The 25,257-nt window shown below is 37.1% G+C and overlaps 1 protein-coding gene across 2 annotated transcripts in view; it reads right to left on the reverse strand.

Moving 5' to 3' along the window:
* Positions 1 to 25,257, reverse strand: part of FOCAD (focadhesin) — a 360,290-nt gene that overhangs the window by 31,616 nt on the left and 303,417 nt on the right. For both annotated transcript variants that reach the window (XM_062208140.1, XM_062208139.1), the window contains 8 exons: positions 23,141 to 23,230; positions 15,093 to 15,240; positions 13,099 to 13,218; positions 11,545 to 11,667; positions 11,012 to 11,089; positions 10,212 to 10,283; positions 8,553 to 8,655; positions 6,664 to 6,744 (listed from right to left, as the gene is read on the reverse strand). In XM_062208140.1, coding sequence (XP_062064124.1) covers positions 6,664 to 6,744; positions 8,553 to 8,655; positions 10,212 to 10,283; positions 11,012 to 11,089; positions 11,545 to 11,667; positions 13,099 to 13,218; positions 15,093 to 15,240; positions 23,141 to 23,230 — 815 coding nt within the window. The remainder of the gene's footprint in view (positions 1 to 6,663; positions 6,745 to 8,552; positions 8,656 to 10,211; positions 10,284 to 11,011; positions 11,090 to 11,544; positions 11,668 to 13,098; positions 13,219 to 15,092; positions 15,241 to 23,140; positions 23,231 to 25,257) is intronic.

The raw sequence follows: 25,257 nt of genomic DNA on the forward strand, positions 1-25,257 counted from the left end.
TAACTCTACCTGTCAAATAAATAAATTTTTAAAAAATCACATATTACAACATATTCAGAGATATCAGAAACAAAAACATCCTATGCCCCTTGACACCAGGAAGACTGTCAAACAAGGTGGCAGCCAATGGAGACCAGGACCGGAAGGAGGAAGGGTTACCAAGGCTGTGGCCCAGTGGAGACAGAAGATTGGCTACATACAGGAAGATTTGGCAAATGAGCAAATATACTGAGAATAATGACAGCTGCATTTCTTACTGTCTGGGAAGGGAGTTACGAGTATGAAAAAGGGAGAGATAGAACAAACTCTGGTGTTGAATTAGAACTGCAGATACCAGTTTAGATTTGCCTGTATCTGACTTTCACTCTCTGTCTCTGTCTCCTTCTTTTCTATCTATAATCTACCTGATAGAGAGAAAGAGATAGAACATGGATTTCCTAGCTCTCTGTCCACTGTACAAAACTGGAAGCAGTGACTGTCCCAGCAGCAATGGAACACACTGCACCTAGACCTTGCTTTGAAGCACCATCCTCCAGTAAAAGGAGTCTGGGCTAGCTGGCTATTACAAGCCTAACATGGCACAGGATAAGCCTAGAACATCATCTCGTGTCACAAAATAACAAAGTATTCAAGGAGTCATGGAGTTATGTCAAAAGGATGTAAGAGCCAATTTGAAGATCTTTTACTGATAAAATCTAGGAAATCATGAGAATCAAAATAACAACTAACTGGATGATAAATAAAGTATGAAATTAAGAGTACACACTGAAGGAGAAGGGAAGGGAGGGGAGAGGGAGGAAGGAGACCTCCTCCTTAAAGCAGAAAGCCTACCAAAAACGTAGATAGCATAATGAAATTTTTAAAATCACCTTCAGGTCATGTCATAGTAAAAATTAATTCAGGCAAGAAAAATTATGTATCCTAAAACTAATAGGTGAAAACATAATGAGAATAAAACATTCATAAAATTTCAAAAATATCTTTACATAAAATATTTATTTGTGATAAAGGTAAAAGAATAACTTCATAATAGAGAAACCTGGAATATATCTTTCTAGCCAAATGATCACAGTTAACTTCACCAGAGGAAGCAGATGGAAATCAGGCCCTGCCTGACAAGGTGTAGTGAAAAGAACATAATTGCACTTGTGAAATATTCCCGTGGAAAAAGCTATTGACGTGACCCTTATATGAGGAACATCAGGTAAACTCAATTTAAAGAATATTCCATAAAATAACTGACTTCCCAAGTTAAAACACACGAAAGTCATGAAAGCCACAGCAAGGCTGAGGAGCGAGTGCAGATTGAAGGAGGCTGAGGAGACTGGGAAAGAAAGTGCAGAGTAACAGCCACTGCAAGCTCCTTTTTCTGTTAACGATATCATTGGGATTGCTAAGGAAATCTGGGAATTGTTTCCTGCTGTCAGAGAAAGGAGACACACTTTTTCAACTGTTTTTTTGCAACATTTTGTACATTTTTGCAACTTTTCTGTAAGTTTGAAATTGTTTCAAAACAAAAGGTAAAAAAGGGACACATTTTAGGAAGAAACTTGATGACTTAATGTGAAAAATTAATCCCAGGCCAGCCAAGTAACGAAAGTCAACAGAGTGCCTTCCCCTAGGAGGTTCACACCTCCCTTAGGATGTACCCCATGTGAAGAGATAGGTAGGTCTGGGCCTCTTAACTTACAAGGCCTAAAGCCCACCAGATTATTATCAAGCCCCTTCTGTCAGGTTCTACTTGCCTCTCAATCAGAAAACTTAATTGTAGCTTAGACAGCACCTTTCTTAGCACATCTAATAATGACTCTGTCCTTTGTTCTAGACCCTGTCTAGCTCACTTGGGCCTCATTCCTTTGTAATCATAACCTCTACTCTACCACCAATGGCTCTACTCCCAACCTGTGTATACTGATGGTCCTCTTCCCCACTTAATGCTGTATAATTGTTCAAACCTGGTAAATGCCACTCTTAGGATCATTGGTTACTATCCTCACTCTGTCTTTTATGACCTTGTCTAAATATGATCAGAGTCGGCAAACTTGGAAGGCTTCCATAGCCTTGGCAACTCATGACGACAGCCTAGGGTGGTTACTGGCGCCATAAACTAGAGTGTCAATTTGTTGGGTCAACAACAGGAGCCACTGTGCACTTGCTCCTCATGTGGGATCTCTGTCCTTAATGTACTGTACAATTTGATTTAATGCTATAACTAGTACTCAAACAGTATGTTCCACTTTGTGTTCCTAAGAGGGTGCAAACTGTTAAAATCTTTATACTAAATTGATCTTCTATATATAAAGAGAATTGAAAATGAATCTTGATGTGAATGGAAGGGGAGAGGGAGCGGGAGAGGGGAGGGTTGCGGGTGGGAGGGAAGCTATGGGAGGGAGAAGCCATTGTAATCCATAAGCTGTACACTGGAAATTTATATTCATTAAATAAAAGTTAAAAAAAAAAGAAAAAAAGAAAAATAAGCAACACTTTGAACAGTAAATACATACAAAAACATTCATTCCTTCTGGCAATGAAATGCAAATCAAGGTAGTATTAAGGTATCACTTTATACCTGATTAGTTTTTATTGTGGCATTTATTGGTTTGCTTTATAATATGATATTATAACTAGAAGGGGCTTATTCTTTGTTTTACTTCCTAAGTACTGTTACATAAAGTGACTCATAGTTTTTATAAAAACTATGTTTAAAAGATTAAGCCATTTTCTCAATTTCATAGAATCAACTGAAGCCTCAAGACTTAACACAGCTTGCTGAAAGTTACCTAGCAGGAAGAAGTGAAAGTGGGTGACAAAGCCAGGCAATCTCAACTCTAAGCTGCCCATCTCTGTGATACACTGCTTTGTATATCCTCTCAAGATTGACATATTGGAAACTAGTGTAATCCTTTGGAAGAGCAACAAGGGCATGTCAACACTATAAATACCAAATTCACAGATTCTTAAATACTAATGAATAGCTGAGAATATATCCTAAGGAAAGCTTAAGCAGAAAAGAGAGCTAGGGGATTAATGTTGTTCACTATAATGGAAATTTTTTAAATGGCCAATCATGGAATGATTAGATCAATTGATTCAATGACTTGTCAAGATAATCCAGTCAAAATAATACATGGTGGAAATACAACCAAAATAGGAAATGTTTATAACATTAATTAAAAAAATACAAAGTATATGTATATTTGGAAATGTGTAAAAATTGTATGTACATAAAAGTAATATCCAAAAATGGTAATAGTTATAGAAAATCATGGGGTAACTGGTAGCTTTTTTCTAAGCAAATATTTACACTATGCTTACACAAAAAAATAGAAATCAAACCCACCAAAAATATATCCTATTAAGAAATGCTCAGAAAGCAATGCATTAGAATTCTTTTTAAAAGTGTTGAATGGTGATTGTATCCACTTACATGGAGGGTAACTGAATTATTAAGAATCAGAAAAAATATGTTTTTTAATATAATATAACACATAAACACATACATATACATACCCTCCAGAAGGGTATATATTAGAATATCTGTAGTAGCTATCTCTAAGTGGTAATATTATACAGGTTTATTTAACATAGGACAATTTCTCATATCAGTTATTCTATGCTCAGATTTCAGTAATTCTGTTCCTTTGAGTAGCCTCCTTTTCCCCTGTTCTATCTCATGCTACACCCATCTATACCATGTACACAATCCCAGTGCTTATACAAACAGATCACTGACCAAGGAACAAGGAAACCAAGAAGGAAATGTCATTCCTAATCACTCTATTATATGGATTTAAATGTACTTTCCTGTATAATATTGTTTACTATGAGAAATACAACCTTAGAAAATATCAATCACATTCTTCAGCAACAGTATGGTAGCAAAAATAATCTTATTATGTACAAATTATCACTTGTATTAAGCATGTGAAATGCTTTAAATGTTCTATAAAAGAATTAAATATTTTGATGAAATCTGAACATGACATGAGCTTGATAAACCACAAAGAACAGAAACCAGGAAAAAAGAAATGGGCAGAACAGAAACAAGAATAGTTAAGAGACAAAAATAAGAGAAACTTTAAGAGAAAAAATAATTCCATGATGTTAGGAATTAGATTATTAGTATGTATTTTAAGTCTAACATGGTCAAGAAATGTCCATAGAAATACATAACGATGATGACAAAGGCTTAAACAACAATGCATTTGATAGAAGAAGACATCCCTAACAGGAAAAAAGAGAGTGCAGCATATTATAGCAAAGAAACCAAGTTATGTTTAAAACTATGAACTGACTTCTTTAAAAACTAATGTAGGCCTATATAAAGTCAATGGTTGCTACAGACATCTTCTATGTTCTGTCACATGAGTACTAACGTGAGTTTCCAAAGTTTTTAAATCCCTAAGTATCAGAAAGCAAATAGAGTCATCATCCCTAATCTGATTGGGTAAAATTGAGATCACCATGCCCAATCTCTTCCTGGCATAAGTGTGGATCAGAAATACCTATCATATTTTTTCCTCCAGAGAGTTGTTAACATTAAAAGTAACACATAAGGGAGTGAGATCATGCCATCCCTAAAGTTTTCTGTCTTCTGCCTATCACAAGCATGATTTTCATTCTCAAAACCACAAAAGTTCACCAAGGTTGTCATCCTTCCTATCAGCAGCCCCACTGGGCTCTTGTGAGTGACATCCAGACATTTAAACTCAAAAGCTGCTTCAGAAGAGAGTTATTAAAATTCAAATGAGCTGAGCATATTGAAGAAGAAAACACTTGTTTGCATGCACACCTCCGCATTTGGCCATCCCATTTAGCCCCACAGAGCAGGGTCTGGTTTTGTTTTTGTAAATGGGCTTCGGAGGCGGAGGTCAGCCTCCCACGGCCCCCACTCCTCTGGGGTCATCATTAGTAATGGGTAAGGCTGAATAGATTTTCCTCTGCATCTAGTCAGCAAACCTGACAAGAAGGCAGCCCTCTCCCACAACCTGAAAATGCCAAAAATCTGATTGGTGATATGGCATTTTTAATACTTCATCTATTTTACAATAGTTTTCATCAAGAAGCATGTAATTCTGCTTCTGGTTCCACCTGAGTTTTTCAGTCTTCAGGAAAACATTTCCTGTTGTGCCATGACTGTGTAATTATTAAAATGTTACAATTAAGCAAGAATTCTCAAAAGACTCACAGGAAATTAATTTCTGCTGAGAAATATGGATCTGGAAAGACATAATGACATTTTATTTACTAGACAAAGAAAAAAAGTTTATGCTACATTTAACCTTAAGTGTTTTTATTTTTTCATGAAAAATCCCACATTATCATTTAAAATTTTTATAATAATGATGAGCAACCTAGTGAAAAACAGAACAAAATATATATTTCTAGCATTATTATTATAGCCCTGGAAATTTTAAATGCTCATTTAGTAAGAATTCAATTTCTTAAAAATTAAAAAAAAAACCTTGATTATGACACCTAGGTCAAGTAGACGTATTTTTGCCAATATAGACAAACTTTTTAACTGCTTACTACATGTGAAATATGTCTATAAATAAAGCTACAACATTGACATAACTATATATCAGCTTTTACTGAGGATAAGTGATAAGTGAAAGCAAATAATGCTAACTCACAATCCTAGAGTAATGGCACATATTCTAGAAGTCAGCTACAAAAGAAATTTATTTCCAGGTATAAAAGGAGTTCATAATCTGAGAGCTCTAGGGATTACTGTACCCAGTGGGAGAACAGATGACACAACCTTTAACTTCCCTTCCAATGGTAACATTCTTTTCTTCGAGGATCTTCATTAATCAAGTTGCTTCCTTCAGATTTCCTCTAGCTTTTCATTATAATTTGTTTAAATTTTTTTTTCCTAAAATTAGCTAAGTCTTGTTACAACGGAGGCCCCGGTATTGTCCCGACTGACTTCACCAACCAAGGAAAAATAAAATCAGCAAATATCAAGGAAAGAATATTACATGAATGAATCTGGTTCCTGAGTCATGATATGTTCAGTTGTAATCCTTTTTTCCCTCACAACTCTGAAAAGTGTATGTGTATCATGAAAGGGCATTTATTCAATAACTTGCACTGCACTGTTCTGGCTCCAGTTAAAAGCAACAGGCACTCAATCTCTGTCTTCAAATTGCTTGTGTTCTAATGTGGGTAGCAGAAACACAAAGGGACAAATGTGTGCAAAGAAAAGGAACACAAACCAAAAACAGAAACTTGAGACACAGTGATTCCAACAATGCAGAGCGATCATACCACGTGCAGGGAGAGGATCCACTTCCAAGATGGATCCTCGATTACAAACTGCACTCAGGTGTGTTTTCATTTAGATCACACTCCCTTGAAATTGACAGGGAAAGTAATGCGCACTCACACAGCTAAAATGGTCAAACAGAAGAGTAAGGCTTTCATACAGCCATCCAAGATCGAGAGAGTACTTCTAAGAGACTACACAGCGAGTGTTTATGAACCTATAGTTAGCTTCCTGCTCATCTCTATGGAAAGACAGTTGAGCAGAATAAAATGCTCACCTCTTCCAATTTGCTGTTTGTTTGTTTGTTTAATTCTACAGAGTAATGTCTGGGACACAGGAAATTATTTAACATGCAGAAAGAATAAAGAAATTCAAGAAAGGTGTTCACTTGCCTTTTTTTCCTCCTGTAACGAAGAAGCCAATTGCTGCTCTAATAAAACTGCTTTCGGGCAAATAGCTATAGTCCGTAGGAACTGTGGAGATAGAAAACAATCAAATTAACCAGTGAACTTGGCAGGACTAATGAAGGGAAGATAATGATCTCATTCTGCCATATCAACCTAGAGACAAAGCGGAGATGTTTACGCCATTAATCTCAGCACAACACTCGGTGGCTGCAACTAATTCTATTAGATTAAGTGACTGGCCTTGAAGTAATCACTTAAGTAATGCAAGCAAATCTAAAATGGTGGCAAACCTAGTAGAAGCTGAAAAAATCAGAGGATGAATACTTGAGAGAGTAGTTAAGAAAATCCTTTCCACATTGTCACATCAGTGAGTCCCGATCCAGTGACCTCCTCAGGGTCAGTAAGGAGTCTGCTGGGTTTCTAGGCTGAGACCACTGTTCCAGCGGGCACCTCAGGACAAAATGAATCAGATATTTGAACCATGGAAATTCGACAACCAATTTTAATAGCATCAGTCTCTTACCTAAGGCAGAGACCTCTAAGTGACCAACATGTGCTAACAGCCAGATGTGGTTGCTGACCTGGAACGGTGAAGCAGTGACACTTATGCCAGCTGAGTCCTGAGAGTCTCCTAAATCCTTTTTCTCCCAGGCCTCCATAATTGTTTCATGAGATTTTTTTTTAACTGCAATAAATGGCTCAATTGGAAAATTCCATCAGGAACAAATTGTACTTTTCCAGACAAACAGTCATTTTGTTCAGAAGAATCTGGGTGTAAGATGAGTCAGTACTAGCTGATTTAAGTACATGTGGACCAGAGCAAGTACCTCATAATATAAGAATTAAAACCTATTTAGAAGAGAAAAAGCCTGACAGAAATATGATATTTTACCAGGACATCATGAAAGTCTTGCCCTTCAAAGCTAGCATTACCAAGAATTTCCAATGAGTAAGGTTTTTTTTTCTTCTTCGTCACATTTTAAGATGACAACGAGCTGCAGTCTTAAAGTTCACTATGCTGAGAAGGCTATGGGTCAATGCTGTATTTCTATAACTACAGAGTGACGGAAAGCAAGAGGAACACTGATCACAGTGTCCACATTGGTGGTAATGCTGTCAATAGATCTCTGTCAGCAGATATGTGAGGCCAGGCTTTAGAGGAATCTTTGGTACTTGAATCTGTCTGACTTGCACCCAGGATGGCCTGTGGGTCAAAATTCTATAAAGAGCAAGGAGCAGATGCATCATCTACAAGTGATGCTTTCCTCAGAAAATCTGTAAGTACAAATATAAATGAAGTATGTGAGAACTGCAATTTTTAAATTGCTTTTATCAAAAATCTAGAAATAGAAAATGCTTTGCTATATTAAAACCTGGCATTTCAGGTTTAAGGTCAAGGAAGTACATACCTCTAAATTTCTTATCCCATAATTTTTTCAAAATCAGGGACCAGAAAGACTCTAGCCATAAATAAACATTCTGTCATTACATCTAATAAAAAAAAATTCTTTAAAGTCTGTACCAAGCTTTAAGGGCCTCATTCCTAGTTTCTGGATTTGTCATTAAACTAACTCTGTACATAAGTCATGAAATTTTTCTGAGCCTCAGGTTCTTCGTTGTAAAATATGGGGGCTAACCTGAACGTCTAAACTGTTTTCTCAGAGATGCAGAGAAGAGGACTGAATGAACATAGATTTTGGAGGCCAACAGATCTGTGTTTAAGCCACATGTCCACCACCCCATTTCCTTCAGATGTAAAATAGAGATGGTAATATCCAACTCTTGGGGTTATTGTTAATGATCTTAACAAAGTATGGAGCCCTGTGATGGCAATTCCTCCTTCCAGCTCCAGTGTTCAGGGACTTTAATCTTACCAGAGGTTCTACTTTGATTTGATGACAGTGTAGACAGATGAAGGTGTCCTAGAAGCCAAACTGCATTTGACTGAAGACCAATCACCCCAGAGACACTAATGACCTATAGAAGAAAATATAACAGTTCAATGAGGGGCTGTGATCCAAGTTCCATTCAATGAACAAGAAAGTCTCTGGTATTTTATAAAGTAATAAGAAGTTCTATGACAAACTAGTATCATGTGCCTAGTGCATTATACTTGGGTCATATAGGAACTCAACTAGTGTTTTCCAAATGAGTCCACAATCAATCAATCATGGCAGAAATTACTCAGAGTTTTCTCAGGTTTAATGGAATCAGATTTGTCTCCAAGTAATTCTCAAAAAATTGTAAAAGACAGGTATTCGACACAGTGGTTATAAGTGCCTAGGCTGGAGTCCTGCCTCCTGATAATGTGCACCTTGGGAGGGAGCAGGTGATGGTGCAAGTGTTTTAGTCCCTGACACCCACGTGGGAGACCCAGACTGAGTTCCTGGTTCCTGTCTTCAGCTTGGCACAGTTTTGGCTGTTGCAGTGTGGCAGTCATTTGAGGGAGTTAACCAGAGAATGAACTCTTCTCTCTCCATTTGTTTATCTTCCCCCACTTCTACCTCATTCTGTGTGTGTGTGTATGTGTGTGTCTGCCTTTCAAATAAAATAAAAACAAATTTTAAAAAGTGGTAAAAGAAAATTCAAAAATTAAGACTAAGTAACTATCAATATACCTCTTTTCTACTTAAGACTAAGATGTTTCAAAAACAGAAGATTTTTTTTCTCTTTCAATAATGTTCTGTTAATGCTTCATGATTAATAATAAGCACTTTTATTTATTTAGTTGAGAGGCAGAGAGTCTGAGAGAACATGTACCAATCTGCTGGTTCACTTTTCAGATACTCACAAAGGTCAGGGCTGAAGCCAGGAGCTGAAAATTCTATCCAGGTCTCCCACTTGGGTTACAAGAACCCAATTAGTTGAGCCCTCAAGATTGCTTCAGGGTATGCACTAGGAGAATGCTGGGGTAGGGAGCTAGAGCCAGGAATTTAATTCAGGCACTCAGATGTGGAATGCAGATGTCTTGGCCAAAGACTTAAAAGTCAGGCTAAAGATCTACCCCAGGAAAAAATTTTATAAACAATGATTTTTATTTATAGATTTTTTTCCCTCCAAGTTATATCAACTTAAGTTTTAGTAGAATTATTATTTGGAGAATATTCATATGTGTACATGCAAAATAGTTTCTCCTATCCAGTAACTTGTATGCTTTAAAAAGCATAAATTACTAAAATTGTTTCATATTGTATTATAATCTGCTACATTTTATAAGAATGAGAAAAGCATCCTGAGGATTCTACCTGGATATCTGTCTTTCCCCTTGACAGCTTCCACTTCTCCTTGTCCTGAGGGCCTGACATTCCTGGCACAGTCAGGCTTTAATATTTAAGGGAAAAAAACACCACCTCACGTTAATTCAAAAACTCTTTCCTTGTTGCAAGGCAGTGCAGTTTGTCTATGAATACATGAATAGCCAGCGACTTCTGCATTTTCCAGGTAACACACCTTTGTATCATGTAACAGAATGAAATACAACACAGGGGGAATATCTGTGTCCTCACTCAAGGATTTTAAATTCTTCTTCTCACCTGAGTTAAGGTTCTAATGACTTCATTAAGTTTGCCTTGAAAATGAGAGGTCTGTATGGCTTCTGATTTCAGCTGAAACAAGAAGAAAAAATATCATATCACCCACACCACCAAAAGAGTAAACGATTATAATTCCAGTACATGAGATATTCATCTTCTGAGCTTTGGAATTATTCATCATTGGTCCTTACATTTCAAATACAAAGGTTGTGAGCTCCTCAGTGGCAAGGTTCATGCTTTATCTGTTATAGATTCCCTAGCATCTGCTCTGTGTGGTGTGTTATGTAGTAGCCACTCAATAAACTTTTACTGTAGGAACAAAGAAGTTTCTTCAGAATTACTCAAAAACTTACACATTTATTTCCACTGGGAAAGTATTTCGAAGTGCAAAAAATTAAATAGCTATGAGCTTAAACACTACAGATGCAAAATAGAGTTTCTTGGGACTGACTTTTGAAATCTCTTATCATTCAATCACTGTTCTAAGACAGGAAAACTTGTGGAAAGTACTTAGGTCAAAAAGGTTTAATCACTACAAACAAAATAAAATAATGAGTAAATTTCTATATAAAAAATATTGGCTAAGAGCAATTTTTTATTCACCAAAGCATTGAAAAGTACTTTATTACTATGTAACATGTAATATTAATACTCTGTGGTGGTAATTGTGAGTCCATATTTTTCTGTCCTCAGCATATTGACATATTGATTATTCTTCTGCAACAGTGATGAACAGTGATGGGCACGTTTAGATTTCTTCCCCTCAAAGGATAGATACTCCCTCCCCTTTTTTTTTTTACCTGCATCACTTCCCCTTCAGAGCCCACCAAGGCAACCATGCCATGAAGAGCTGCCAGACAAAGCATTGTGGGAGTGCCCTGAAAACAAAGCCAGAAAATGTCAAGAGAGAAACAGCTTTGGGTTTGGATTCTGTAAAACCTATGCCAGCGTAGATAGTTAAATGATCAAAATTGTACTAAATGTATAGGGTCAACATAACCTACACAATTAAACCAAAAGTGGGAGCAGACTGAAATAAAGTAACAAAATAAGGTTGTTAGATCATTAGTGGTTTCTTGTTTTTACTTTTCAAAAAATGAAATGCTATTTTAATGATGCTATATTTAATGATGAAACGACCAGTTTTTAAAAAACTATCATGTTTGACAAATGCCTTATGTGTAAGGGATTAAAATTATGCATCCCTTACATTTGAAATTGCCTGTTCTTTTACTATTAAGCTATATACTTTAGTAGACCCTAGAAATGGTTCACTAAGGTAGTTCTTATCTTACATAAGGATATAAAACATCATATAGGAGGTGACTTTTACCTCTGATAGAACAGTTCTGATCCAGGTAGGGAGCAGTTTGCTGCCCAAGTCTTCAGCTTTTCCATGTCCACAAACGGACAGACCATGAACTATGTTTCCTAACGCCAGGGCAAAACCTGAAGTCTGGTATAAACGAATAAAAACAAGGGGATGAAAAGAAGAAAAAAAGACACAGATTAGGAAATTTTTTTATTTAACAACATAAGCAAATCTAAGGGCTCTTTTTCCTACTGACAATTTCTATTTGTCATCTGAAAATCAGATTTCCAGATTTTTTTTTTTTTAATCTAGACACTGGTTTGCAACAGACTCTGCAGAGGCTAACTTCAAGGAACTCAGCTGCAGTGAGTAGTTTATTTTCAGAAAATCATAATGTACTATACTGAATCTTACTTCAAACGACACAAATTCTCAACACGGTCAGGGTGAAAACACCACAGTTGACCTCAAAAGGTCAATCAACTGCTAAACAAGAAGAGAAAATATCAAAAGGAGCAAAGCATATGAAAACTTGTGTGTTTTGGCTTTGTAAAATTTATTTGGAATATAAGTGAGCAAGCAAATACGTATAAAACAACAATACAATTCTAAGCTTAAAAGTAATGAATCCTGCAATAATCCACTATGACCAATATTAACACTTCGGAGAAACATTTAAAAATATCCCAAAGGAAAAAATTCTATAGCAAATGTAATTAAAGGGCATTTTTTATTCAATTTTTGTTGTAGCAAAAGATACATAAAATTTATCATCTTCATCATGAATACTACTTCAGCAGCATTAAGCACATTCATTTTATCATGTAACTATCACCACTATTCATCTCCAGAACTGTTTTCATTCCTCCAAATTGAAACTTCATACTCACTAAACAGTACCTCCCCATTCTTCCCTCCCCACCAGGTCCTGAAGATCACCCTTCAACTTTCTGTCTCTATGAACCTGACTCCTGTAAGTAATTCATACATGTGGAAATTTTCATATCATTTTTTGGGATTGGCTTATTTCACTTAGCATAGTGCTTTCAATATTCATCTATGTTGTAGCACATTTCAGAACTTCCTTCCTTTTTAAAGCTCAATAATAATCCTGTGGGAGTATTTTAATGGGATTTAATTATAGATATTTAAATTTTTCTATATATATTCAGTTCTGAGCAGAGATATTCAGACTTGAATTTCCTGAAGTTTGAGTTTGATTCTACTATGTGTTCAGATCTTTACAAATTTTTTTGCCAAGTCTTACTTCAACTCTTTCATTTCTTAGCCATATATTTTAAGATTTTATAAACATAGAGCAATATCTGAAAAAACAGGCAAGTCTATCTATGCTCTCAGACAAAGAAAAAGAAATGGTCACAGAAGGAGACAAGGGATAAGGAGAGAATACATCACTGACTTTTGGCTATGGTTGTGAGAGAAGTGAATAGTTAGAAGTTCCACAGCTATAGTAATGAAACATAGCTCAATACAGTCTAATTCAATGAAATGAAAAGCAGGTGTTAGCACCATCATGAGACCCACGAGAGGAATAATCAGGGAATGCATCCCAACCTGCTGGCTGTTCTGTACCAACAGTTGCAGCTTGTTCATAATCTCTTCAGCCTCTTCAGCTTCAATAATTCCTGCACTGAACGCTGATGTGCACACACAGCTAAGGGTGTAGGCAAGGACCTGAGAAAAAAAATATGGCAGAAAAATGCTTCTTCATGGGTCAAAATAAAAGAATGAGGCTTATGTCCCACAAATATTCTGCCTAACTTTTCCCCAGAAAGTGAACTGGACCTGGATAGCTTTCTCACAGTCTGAGTGCTGTTGTGCTGCCTAACTCACATGGTTATATTTCATGACAATGTCATGATGGGAATCACTATCTGTACTTTACAGATAAGGACTCTGAGGCTCAACATCTCACAGCTAGCGAGAGACAGAGTGGCATTCAAACTCTGCTCTGCAGACTCTATTGACCACCTCATGACAGAACACAGCACCTATCAAGCACAGATAGAAGCAGATTTTCATCTCCAGGGCATGCTACTAATTGCCTGACACTCCCATCCAAGGCCAAACAGAAGAGGAAATTCAAAAAGAAGTAGAAGAACATAACTGGAAAAGGCATGTAGCTTTTGGAGTCACATAAATTGTGTAAATTAGGGATACTATTCTTATTTTATGGCACTGGTCTGAGAACTTAATAGATTAATAGAACTTAATGAATAGATTACTGAACAAATTAATCAATCAATAAAATATAAATTAAAAAGAACGTTGGGAGCAGAGACCACTCTCAGGCCTGTGCCCCACGTTGACTTTTTACTGGCTAAGTAACTTTGGACCAATCAATCTACTTGAGTCTCAATTTTTGCAGATCAAGGTCAATCACTCCCTCCCTGCCAATCTCACATTTTCATGCTAAGATCTCTCCTCAAGGATGTTTTTCAGACAAGGTGGAGAATTAAACTCCTAGTGCTGTTGACACAGCATGAAAAATCTAAGTGATTTTTAAGGTTGAAGCTGGATAATAAAACACTGGAGGGAAGAAACTAAACTTCTTGCTTAGGGCCTTATCTGTCAAAACATCAAGGCAGAAGGATGTATCAGTTTAAAAAAAAAAAGTTTGTTTCATTTATTAATCAAATTGCTCCTTGGCTGCAAGATTTTCTCCTATGGCTTCAAAAATATGTTCTTTTACATCATGCTCTATACCACTTTAAAAATGGAAATTTAGTGCATGTCTTAGAACAAAACTTCAACCCTCTGTGCCCTAAAGAAATTCGCCAATTCAATAAGTGCTATTGCTGAAAGCAGAGGAGCAGAGCAGGGAAACACAGTGGCCATTATGTACTCATCAATAGCTCATGGGCAGGCTGGGATAAAACAGAATCTGCTCTAATGAGAAGGAGAATCTGGCCAGGCCAGAAGGTCATGCCCTGCTCTTCCCAAAGAAAATCACAGCACAGAGCAGCTTCACCTGGGTACAGAGACAGGCATGGCACAGCTAACATGGTCTATCCAAACATGGTTGACACACATGGACTGTGTCAGGCAAACTCCAGTTCTGCATATTTTTCTGCTAAAATGGAAAAATCTCTTCACTGAGTATGATAAAGGGAGTTTCCTCAATAATTTTTCATGCTAGCTGACATTTCATAAAATCAAATGCCTTTTGATCTCACAGTTTCTTAAACTTATTCCTGGCCATTTTTAAATGTTACATTTGGTGTGAGCACAATTCTAAAAATCTCCATTTAACCTTCTTCCCACAATCACAGCTCTTCCTAGAAATTGCCTTCTAGGACTTAGGACTTTTTAGTCACTAAAGGCTATTATCTTATACTCCACATTTAAGTCTAAGTTGACTCATATAGCCAAACAATTTGAAAATCTCATGATGTGATAGAGGATGTTTGCCACTCAGATTTTCTCCTTATCGCAGTTGAAACTGAGAAAATTTAATTTACAGGGTTACCAAAATAGGAGAGGCAGAAAATAAGCAGCATTAAGAAATGGCAGCAAGGGGGAAAAAAAATGGAACCTCAATGTCCTACCTCTTGAAATGTTCTACTCTGGCTCCCACTGTCATCCAGGTGTGCAGACAGCTTCCGAAGCGAGGCTGCCACATGCACTCGGGACTCCGTTTGATTGCTGTGGCTCATGAGGGACAGAACCAGTCCAACTCCTAGTATGCAGCCCGTGCTTCGACATCAAAGAAGATGAGGTGTTAGGACCACAAGAAATCCACCTAACTGCTCTTCATTTACAGAGGAAGTTTTCGGGGCTCTGAAACCCGAGATTGAAAGGGCAGGATCTGCCTCAGCACTCATGACAGGTTTACCCAGCTCTCCCCTCCAAAGGAAATCTCTGTATCACACAGGTATCGATAGCCCACACCAGTGCTGTGCACTCAGTGGACAAATGTGAAAATGTGAGATAGTTTGCCTTAAACTTTGTGGTGACAACAGGAGAACACGGAGACCAGCCCTATTTCTGCCCTTACTGAGGGCTCTGTGGAATACACTATGACTAAGGAGAAAAAAGACTAAATTTCAGAATATGAGCTGAGACATCTGACTAATAATGCAAGGCATGACTAGGAAGTACTGCGTTTGCTTCATGTTTCCTGGTCAACTTCACCAAGTGGAATTTCTGTCTTAAAGAAACTGTGTATTCGTCTGTGCACAATGACATTAATCCCCCTCTCCCCTCTGATCCCTCAGAGTAACACTGGGTCAGAAGAGAAAATGGACAAATGACAGGCTTGTCAAAAGTTACCCCATGTGACAATTCAATTGGAATCTGAGGCTTTGTGCCCCAATTCTCCCACAAGAATTTTTTTTAAAAAAGCAATTGTTCCCTTAGAAAACTTTAAGTTAGTATGATTAGATAATGCAGCTTATGGTAATTTTTTTAACTTTTTAAAAACAGTGTTTGTCATCATGGTTGCTCTCAAACTGCAGAAACTCTCGAGGTTTTCACAAATCATCCTCGTTCCAGTTTGGCTCGCCTCTCACCATGATATCTGCTGCTTAAGAACATATTCCAGGGCATATCTCTCACAGCTTATTTCAATGCTTGCATGTTATGTCATTTAGCTCTTAAATAGTATCCACTGCTTGGCTGACATCAAGAACCCTCCCAGCATTTTAAGAACATGTTAGGTGCTTCTGTCAACACCTCTCTGTGAACGAAGCATCCATATCTGCTAAGGGACTTCCAGCAGCGCATGGCCCGGACAAGGAGATTCTGATGCTCAGCCTTCTGTTCCATCTGCCAATCCCAAGGTCCTTCTCAGTACTCTGCATAATGTCATGATGGGAGGCCTCCAAGAAAGCATCATATCAGTTTGGCATTGTGGCACAGCAGGTAAAGCAGCCACCTGTGACACTGGCATCCCATACAGGCACCAATTAACATCCCGCTGCTCCACTTCTGATCCAACTCCCTGTTAATGTGCCTAGGAAAGCAGTGGAAGACAGCCAAGTCCTGTGTACCTGCACCCTTGTGGGAGACCTGGAGGAAGCTCCTGACTCTTGGCTTTGGGCCAGATAGCAGTCCAGTCCTGGCCGTTAAGGCCATTTGGGGAGTCAACCAGCATATGTAAGATCTCTTTCTCTGTAAACTCTGCCTTTCAAATAAATAATTAAAAGAAAGCAAAGTATCTTAGGTTAGGTGTATTTTTATAGTTTTTGTTGCATAAGAATCTGGAACTGGAAAAATATTTTGTAAAGAAACTACTTGCAATAATAATCCATCATTAATTAGGCAAAACTGCTGTTACAACGTAAGCTCAGCTAACATGCAATTCCAACTAGTTAAGTCACCATCTATCACCTGAAAACTGCTTGCTTTTAAGACAAATCACTGATTTGAAAGAGAGAAAGGCCACTCTTGATAAGGATACATTTTTCATTTAGAATATACAGGAATGTTTTCTTAGCTATCTTTCTATATTGCTGCATACAAAAATTTGACAGAATTAGACCAAAGATATAACTAGACAACAGCTGATGACTACTTTGACAAATCTGAGTATTCCCTCTGACTGTTGAACTGCTATATATCCTTTATATATATATATATAAATATAATATATATATATATATATTTGAAAGTCAGAGTTAGAGAGAGAAGGAGAGGCAGAAAGAGAGAGGAGAGAGAGAGAGAGAGAGAGAGAGAAAGGTTTTCCATTCACTGGTTCACTCCCCAGTTGGCTGCTACAGCCAGAGCTGTGCCAATCCGAAGCCAGGAGCCAGGAGCTTCTTCTAGGTCTCCCACATGGGTGCAGAGGCCCAAGGACTTGGGCCATCTTCTACTGCTTTCCCAGGCCATAGCTGAGAGCTGGATTGGAAGTGGAGCAGCTGAGACTTGAACCGGCGCCCATATGGAATACTGGCACTGCAGGCAGTGGCTTAACCTGCTACGCCACAGCGCCGGCCCCGCTATATATCCTTAGGATTCCAAATGTTATTTCCTCAATGACACCTTCCCTGGCCTAGCAGAAAACCTCTCTAATATTCAACTACACTAACTTACTTCATACTATTTTAAAATTCAGATAAGGATTAGCTGAATATTATACTATTTATAAATAGTATAATTATAATAATAGTATTACTATTTATAAATAGTATACTACTTATAAATTCAGATAAGGATTATTTGGGGGTTCATTTCTTTCCTAGCCACAGGCTCCACAAGGGTGGACAGCTTTCTATTTCTTACTCACCATAACATTGTGCCACCTAGCACACTGCTTAATACATAGATAGGCATTCAATCAATATTTATTTATTTCTTAAAGGTTTTTTTATTTATTTGAAAGAGAGAGACAGAGACCGAGAGAGAGAGAGAGAGAGAGAGAGAGAGATCTTCCATCCGCTGGTTCACTCCCCGAATGGCCACAACAGCCGGAGTTGAACCAATCTGAAGCCAGGAGCCAGGAGCTTCTCCCAGGTCTCCCACAGGGTGCAGGGGCCCATGGACTTGGGCCATCCTCTACTGCTTCCCCAGGCCATAGTAGAGAGCTCGATAGGAAGTGAAGCAGCCAGGGCTGGAACTGGTGCCTATATGGGATACAAGGGTTGCAGGTGGGGCTTTAACTCACTGCACCACAGGGCTGGCCCCAATCAATATTTATTGAATGCTGAAAAACTGATCAAATTAATATTTTAAAATTTATTTGAAAGGCAGGGAGAGAGAACACTCCCATCTACTGGTTCACTCCCCATATGCCCACAATGGCACAATGGGCTGGACCAAAGATGAGAGCCAAATGGGAACTCAATCCAGTTCTCCAATATGAGTGACAGGGATCCAAGTATCCAAGCTATCATCTACTGCCTGCCAGTGTATTAGCAGGAAGCTGGAGTTAAGAGCCAGAAATGGAACGTGAACCCAGGCACTCTGACATGGGACTCGGGCATCTTAATTTGTATCTTAATTGCTAAGCTAAAGTACACCCTTACATGACAAGTTTTAAGAAAGTCTAAAGTGGAGAGAAAAATCTGCAGGAGAAGAAAGAAGATTTAACTCGTAGGCTTAGTTAGAGGCAAAATTTATAAGCAGTAAAACTCACTGAATGTATCACTCAAGGATCAATCAAGAAAACTCAATTTCTGGTTTTTGCCAGACTAATTTAAGAATGAGAGATGCTAATAATTAAATGGAAAATGTCATTCACTCATACACAGTAAATTTTACAATAATCACATATCATTAAAACTAAAAGTGACACACATACACACATAAGGGGAGAAAGATAGAGGGAGAGGGAGAGGGAGAGAGAGAGGGAGAGGGAGAGAGAAATGCTGAGTTCACATGGGAAAGGATTCCTTTCAAAGCTCACTCAAGTAAATATTAAGGTTCATCTCTCTCCAGTAGAAAGAGTCCAAGTCTTGGTTTCTAGGCTCTCCTGGGAACAACAACAACAACAAAAGAGCCTATCACCTAGACTGAAGCTCTTCCTTTATCATCACAAGCTATATAAAAAGAGGCTAAAAAAAATATATCTCAGTTTCTAGTTCACACATGTCTAAAAACTATCACTGTTACTATTATTATTATTACTAGGCATGGCTATGATTCACTAATGATTCTATACATCATTATGATGGTAATACTTTGCTTTTGTAATGTTAAGAATACAAAACTGAACTATTTATATACACATACCAATATAAATATGTTAGAATGTATGCATCTACTGTCTTTCTAAGTTTCCTTCTGTTTTGTCTTGATTGTCCAGTATACACCAAGAAGGTATTAAAGCTTTATTCCCGATGACCAATTCTTCTACTGGTCATCAATTCTTTTATCAAATTTATTTTTGTCCAGAGTCTTAAAGATCCCCCAGGTGCTTTGTTCAGCATTGCCACACAGTTCCTTCACTCTAGCGTCTCTTAAGTCTTCCAGCTCTACACCAAGGATAGCTCAGGCAGAGGTAATTTTCAGATCTTTCTATCCATTGAAAACAAAAAGGAATTAAGTGTTGGTGTTTCAGACAGATGGCATAAAAACAATTGATAATATCAGATATACAATTATGCTTTTGAAATTTCATCATAAATTTTCTACTAGAATGCTAACTGAAAATAAAATTTGAATTTTGGAATTTTGTAACTGATCATCAGAGTTCTTATATTAAAACATCACCAGCAAAAAGAAATCCTGAGACTTAAAAACTATGTAATTCTGATGTGTGTTGCTATATCAACTGAGATAGCATGATAATTTTTCCTAAAATTAACCAGAGATGAATCTGAATTCCCTGGCTTATTGTAGGCAATCCTTCAGATTAAGAGCAAGGCCATCTAATAATTAGTTCTAATAACAGTTAACATTTGTATAGCGCATTGCCCTTTACAAAGCACTATACAAATGTTATCATGTTTGGAAAAGCTCAATAGTAATTAAGCAAAGCTCAAATCTGAGATGGATAGCATGACTACAGTTAGGGCTGTGAGGATTGCAATGGCACAATAAAATACCACTAGATGGCAGCAAAACATTAGTTATGTGCCCACAAACACCAGCCCAGCCAGGTGCTCAGTTCTCTCAGTAGGGACAAGTCCATTAAATCAGGGAAATGTGAGGCATCTGCTCTGGTTGAATTCTATCACTTGAGGTAACATACCCCCAGATCTATTAGCCACCTCCTTGTAACACTTCCAGTACTTAAGTGAGGACTTCCCTAGACTCCTGCAGTATCATTAGACTGGGGTATACTTTACACCATGAGCCAGGCATTCTGGCCTCAGCCAAGTTAAAAAAGCAGAAAATAAGGGCCAAAGCTGTGGCATAGTGGGTGATGCCACCATCTGCAGTGCCAGCATGCTATATGGGCACTGGTTTGTGTTCCAGCTGCTCCACTTTCAATCCAGCTCCCTGTTAATGTGCCTCTCTCTGTGTCCTCTCTGTAACTCTGCCTTTCAAATAAATACAGAATCTTTTTAAAATCCTTTTTTTAAAATAGAGGATAATACATGCCAGAAAAAAATGAACAACAAACATCATAGGGCAGGCATTAAATTGCTTCCTTTTTCCTATTGAAATGTGTTCATTATACTGTACCGGACAAAAAAGAAAAGTGGCCTTGCATTGAGATGACCTAGCACTGACACTTATTAAGCCTTTGACCATGAACAAGTCTCCTGAAATTCCCTTTCTTTATCTGTAAACCAAAGTGATGATGATTCCTGTTTTAGTATCATATTTAGGTTATGATTAGAATTTAATTACAAGAGAAACAGATGCAGAAATGTTTAGCTGGGTATGTGGCTACTGGATAATTACTAGTTGAATCTAAAACCACAGACAGAACTACAGTAGTCACCCCTTATAAACACAGGATACATTTTAAATAATTTCGCATCCCCTGCAATGGATGCCTGAACCCAAAGACAATATTCATAAATACTCTGCTTTATCCTGTATATACATATCTGTGATAGTTTAATCGGTATATAAGACTCAGAGGACAATAACTCAAAAACAGATCAATTATAAGATTATACTGTAATAAAATAGCCACTACTGTCATATTTGGGGCCATTATTAAATAAAATAAGAATTATTTGAACACAAGCACTGCAATACCACAACAGTTGATCTGATTATTAGGATGGCTACTAAGTGACAAATGAGGAGATAGAATATATAGTGTGGATACACCGGACAAAGGGATGATTCCTGTCCCAGGTGGGATAGTTCAAGATTGCTTCACACTACTTAGAAAGCTATGCAATTTATACTTTGAGTTATTTCTGGAATTCTCCATTTAATATTTTTTGGACCATGATAAACTATAGGCAACTAAAACTAAGGAAAGTGAAACCACAGGTAAGGGGGGATTACTGTACATAAGGACTGATAACCACAAAACATTAGGAATGACAAAATACTGAATCTCAGTAAACTGTAGAAATAATAGCAGTTGGATGAGGGCAGAGGAAAAGCTTCTTGAAGGACCTAAGCTTTTAACAGGGATCTAATAGACAAGCAAGTTTTCACTAAATGGACAGGAAAGTTCTGAGTGCCCTATTCTACTTTGCTCTGCAGAACTGGTTCCCTTTCCGGGTCTACTCTACCTTTTTCCAAATATAGATATTCATTAAGAGAGACTCAAAAAAGAAGGTAAAATGAATAGAATCTTATTAACAAAGAAAAATGGATTTTAGAATTAATATTCTTAGACATTCAAAGCTTTTGTGTACATAAACTCTCATATGGTGGACAATGCAGTCCTCCCTACATTCAAACACGTTCCTGCAAACTAATGGAGATGATACATGAAAGTCATTCTTGATTATTCAAACTGGCTGAAAGGCTGCAGCATCTTACACTTTTTTTAATCTTTATAACATGCTTAGAAACAGAAGGCAGGAGGAAGAAAAGACAGACAAACATACAGCAGGGGAGAGAAATTTCTTATTTCTTGGTTATAAAAGGCAACAACGTTAAACTCTTTCTTTTGCCGAATTCAAATCAAATTATAATGTCAGTTGTTTAAATTGTTTCTTGATAAAGTAGGCAAGTGTCAATGGCCCTGTCAAATCTTAGCTTGCATCTGAAAGAAGATTCTGTAATTATCACTTACTACATGGACATTTCACTTTGCTTATGATGAAATCCTTTATCCCTGCAGCTACCTCTGCCTTTTAATTTACTCTTTTCTTGGTCTAACAGGCTAGATGATATGGATGTAGCTTTAGATCTTAAGTTCCTAATTGTCATTGATTTAACTCATATTTGAACAGTGACCAAAATAGCAAAAGGTAAATGAGTTAATAAACTAGAGATTAGTGCTTATAATCTGTTGTGTTTCCTGGTAACAATGAACTGCAGAGAATTCAAAGTTGAGGTTCCAAAATATTTGGAAGTCCAAAAAGTTACAATGTAGGTCCTCACTGGTGTCAATATTTCTGAAAGCTTAACAAAAACATAAACATTGACCCACACAGGTCACATAGACTGAAACGTTAAAAGTCTCTTTCAACAAGTATGTTTAACACTCTTTTTTGATATATTATTTCCTATTAGTTCTTTTTCTTTTTGATACCTTTCAATACTAGAGTGAGAAAATAAATTTTGAGATATCTAATTTAATATACAAAATCTTTAAGAAACATCAGTTGTGTAAGGGGACAAAAGATATATTAAGGCTGAGAACCCCTGATATAACAATGTTTGTTTCTATTTTGCTTCCCTAGTTAATGAATTTTACAAGGAAACATAAAACATCATTCAAAAGCTCTCTTAGCCCAATCAAATTCAAATAGTTTCAACAGACCATTAAAAAGGTTAAGTCATGCATCCAGGTCCCCAGATACTTGCCTTAGATGGTAAGTACGAAACAAAACTAAAGTCTTATATAAAAGAAGAAGCCACAATGGGATACTTGTTGCTTTGTATTTAAACAAACTCTTACTGAAACACAGTTTTCAGAACAATGAAGTTTTGGTTTCTTGATTATTATGAAAATCTGGCAAAGGTATTCAAGATCAAGCATTACCAATATCTCACCACAGCATTCAAATTTTCTGGCACAGCAGGAACCAATCTCTAAGTATCTGTTAGAATGGAAATGGAAACAACATACTTGTATTCAAGACTACTGTCAAAGCAGCAATTTTCCAGGGCATCTAAAGACTTCATCAGAAGAAGATTCATCTGTTGGCCAGATACATCACTGGATAAAAATCAAGGTAGAAAATGAATTATTTAAATTCATTTAACTATATGAAATACTTAAAAACAAAATTTTGCTCTCAATATTTTACTTGAAATGCCAGCATCTCTTTTATTTTAAAAAGGAATAATATTGATGATTTCCATATGCTTATTTCACAGAGAGAAAAACTGGGTCAGAGAAATTATTCAATAATTTGGTTTCTGCACAACAACCCTATAGTAACAATAAACTGTACAACTCCTACTTTTGACTTTTCTCAACGTATTTTAATTTTAAATCACTAAAAAATAAAAGCCAAAGTAACAATTCCAAATAAATATTTCTAAGAATGCTAATGATTTTATTCCAAATATTTAATAACTAATTAAGCTGACATCAGCTTAATTATTTATTGATTAATCAGTAATCATCCCAAACCTCTTTCTTGCACTGTCACTTCTGATTTCACATCTCAGTTCAAAGGTCATAAGCCCTTTTCTTTTTTTACATTTTTTTAAAAGCTGTATATTCTACTTTTATGCAGTACTTGATGAGGGTTTTGTAACTGGCTTGGTGAGAAACAGGATGGCAGAGTTGTGAACTTCACTGCTGGCACTTGATTACTAAGGTGCCCTCACATCTCAGCTCCCAGGCTGCTGCATCGGATGGGACCCATTTGGTGGAATGTAGTCCCAAGAATGCCAACCAGGAAGCCAGCTCTTTAAATAATGTCTTCCAAACCATGACTACAGTGACTTCCCCCACGGTGAAGGATTATATTTTGCAATGAGAAAAACACACACGCACATGCACAGGAACACACACACACACAGATTTAATTAAGTCCTAATAAAGTTGTTCTGTGGAAGAAAATACACTCAAATATCTTAAACAAATACTAAAAAGAGCATACTTGCATCCTCTGGAGGTTATGGCATACATGAGAAGCTTTGGAATAATGTACTTTTCAGAAGAGATTTTATTTGGCACTTAAATTCAGGAGACATTTTCATAAATTTTAGCAAAAAAAAAAAAATACATGATTGACTGTCCTAATTCTCCACTACAAGGGAATTTTTTTACTTTCTTAGAATGAATGTCTTGTACCTAAGTGGTCTTTTGGGGCCACTTATTTGATGTCACTATTCATCAAACACCTTAAAATACTTATCTATATCTTAGAAAAAAAAAGAAACTTTTCCTAAAATGCCATTATCTGGTGACATTGTCATTATTTAGTCAAACATTTACGTTTCAGATACCTCTGTTCCAAGAATCTGGGGAGGTAGGAGCCATGACTAAATATACTAGTGACTACAGTACTAATATATGGGTTCTAAGAAGGCAGAAGATGCTATCAAATACAGGAACATTAGGGCAAAGTTAACATTTGCAGTTACTCTAGGGATGCTCAGCTATGGGAAGAGCTCCTTGGTGTTTTTGCCCAGGGATTTCCACGAGTACAAAGTCAAGTATATAAACAGGGGTGAAAGGCAATCTAGAAACCAGTAACAAGTGTTCTGGGGGAATGATCACAAGTTTCTTCAGGTAAAATGATTAAATTAACTGCAAATGCATTCTTGTCAGCCTTAAAACCAGCATCCCATCCTAAGTTAATGAAGAAAGGAGCCAGAGACAGGATAGGGGGAAATGAGTTGCCTAGAATTAAATTGCCACAGCTCATTTTTAGTTGCAAAATATGTTGCTTGAAAAGATACTGACGAAAGAGCATGAACACAGATGGTGAAGAGACTGCCATTTGTGGTATAGTAGCAAAGGGGAAAAATCAATTTCAAGTTGTAAGTCTTTAAAAATATTTTAAGCTCGGTTATATACATACATAAGATATGTAACAGTCAGGTGATATGCAAAGGGCAAGTTTTTGTTCATGTCCAGAATCAGGCTTGTAGGTATTGGTGCTGGAGAATACAGCAAAAAATTAGTATTCTACACATAGTTCAGTGGTGATGGCAGTGACTAAGCCAATCATCCCAACCATCTGACAGATGTGTTCAAGAGCTAAGAATGATCATCTGAAATACAGT

This window comes from Lepus europaeus, chromosome 12 (genome assembly GCF_033115175.1).
Source record: "Lepus europaeus isolate LE1 chromosome 12, mLepTim1.pri, whole genome shotgun sequence".
Taxonomy (NCBI): domain Eukaryota; kingdom Metazoa; phylum Chordata; class Mammalia; order Lagomorpha; family Leporidae; genus Lepus; species Lepus europaeus.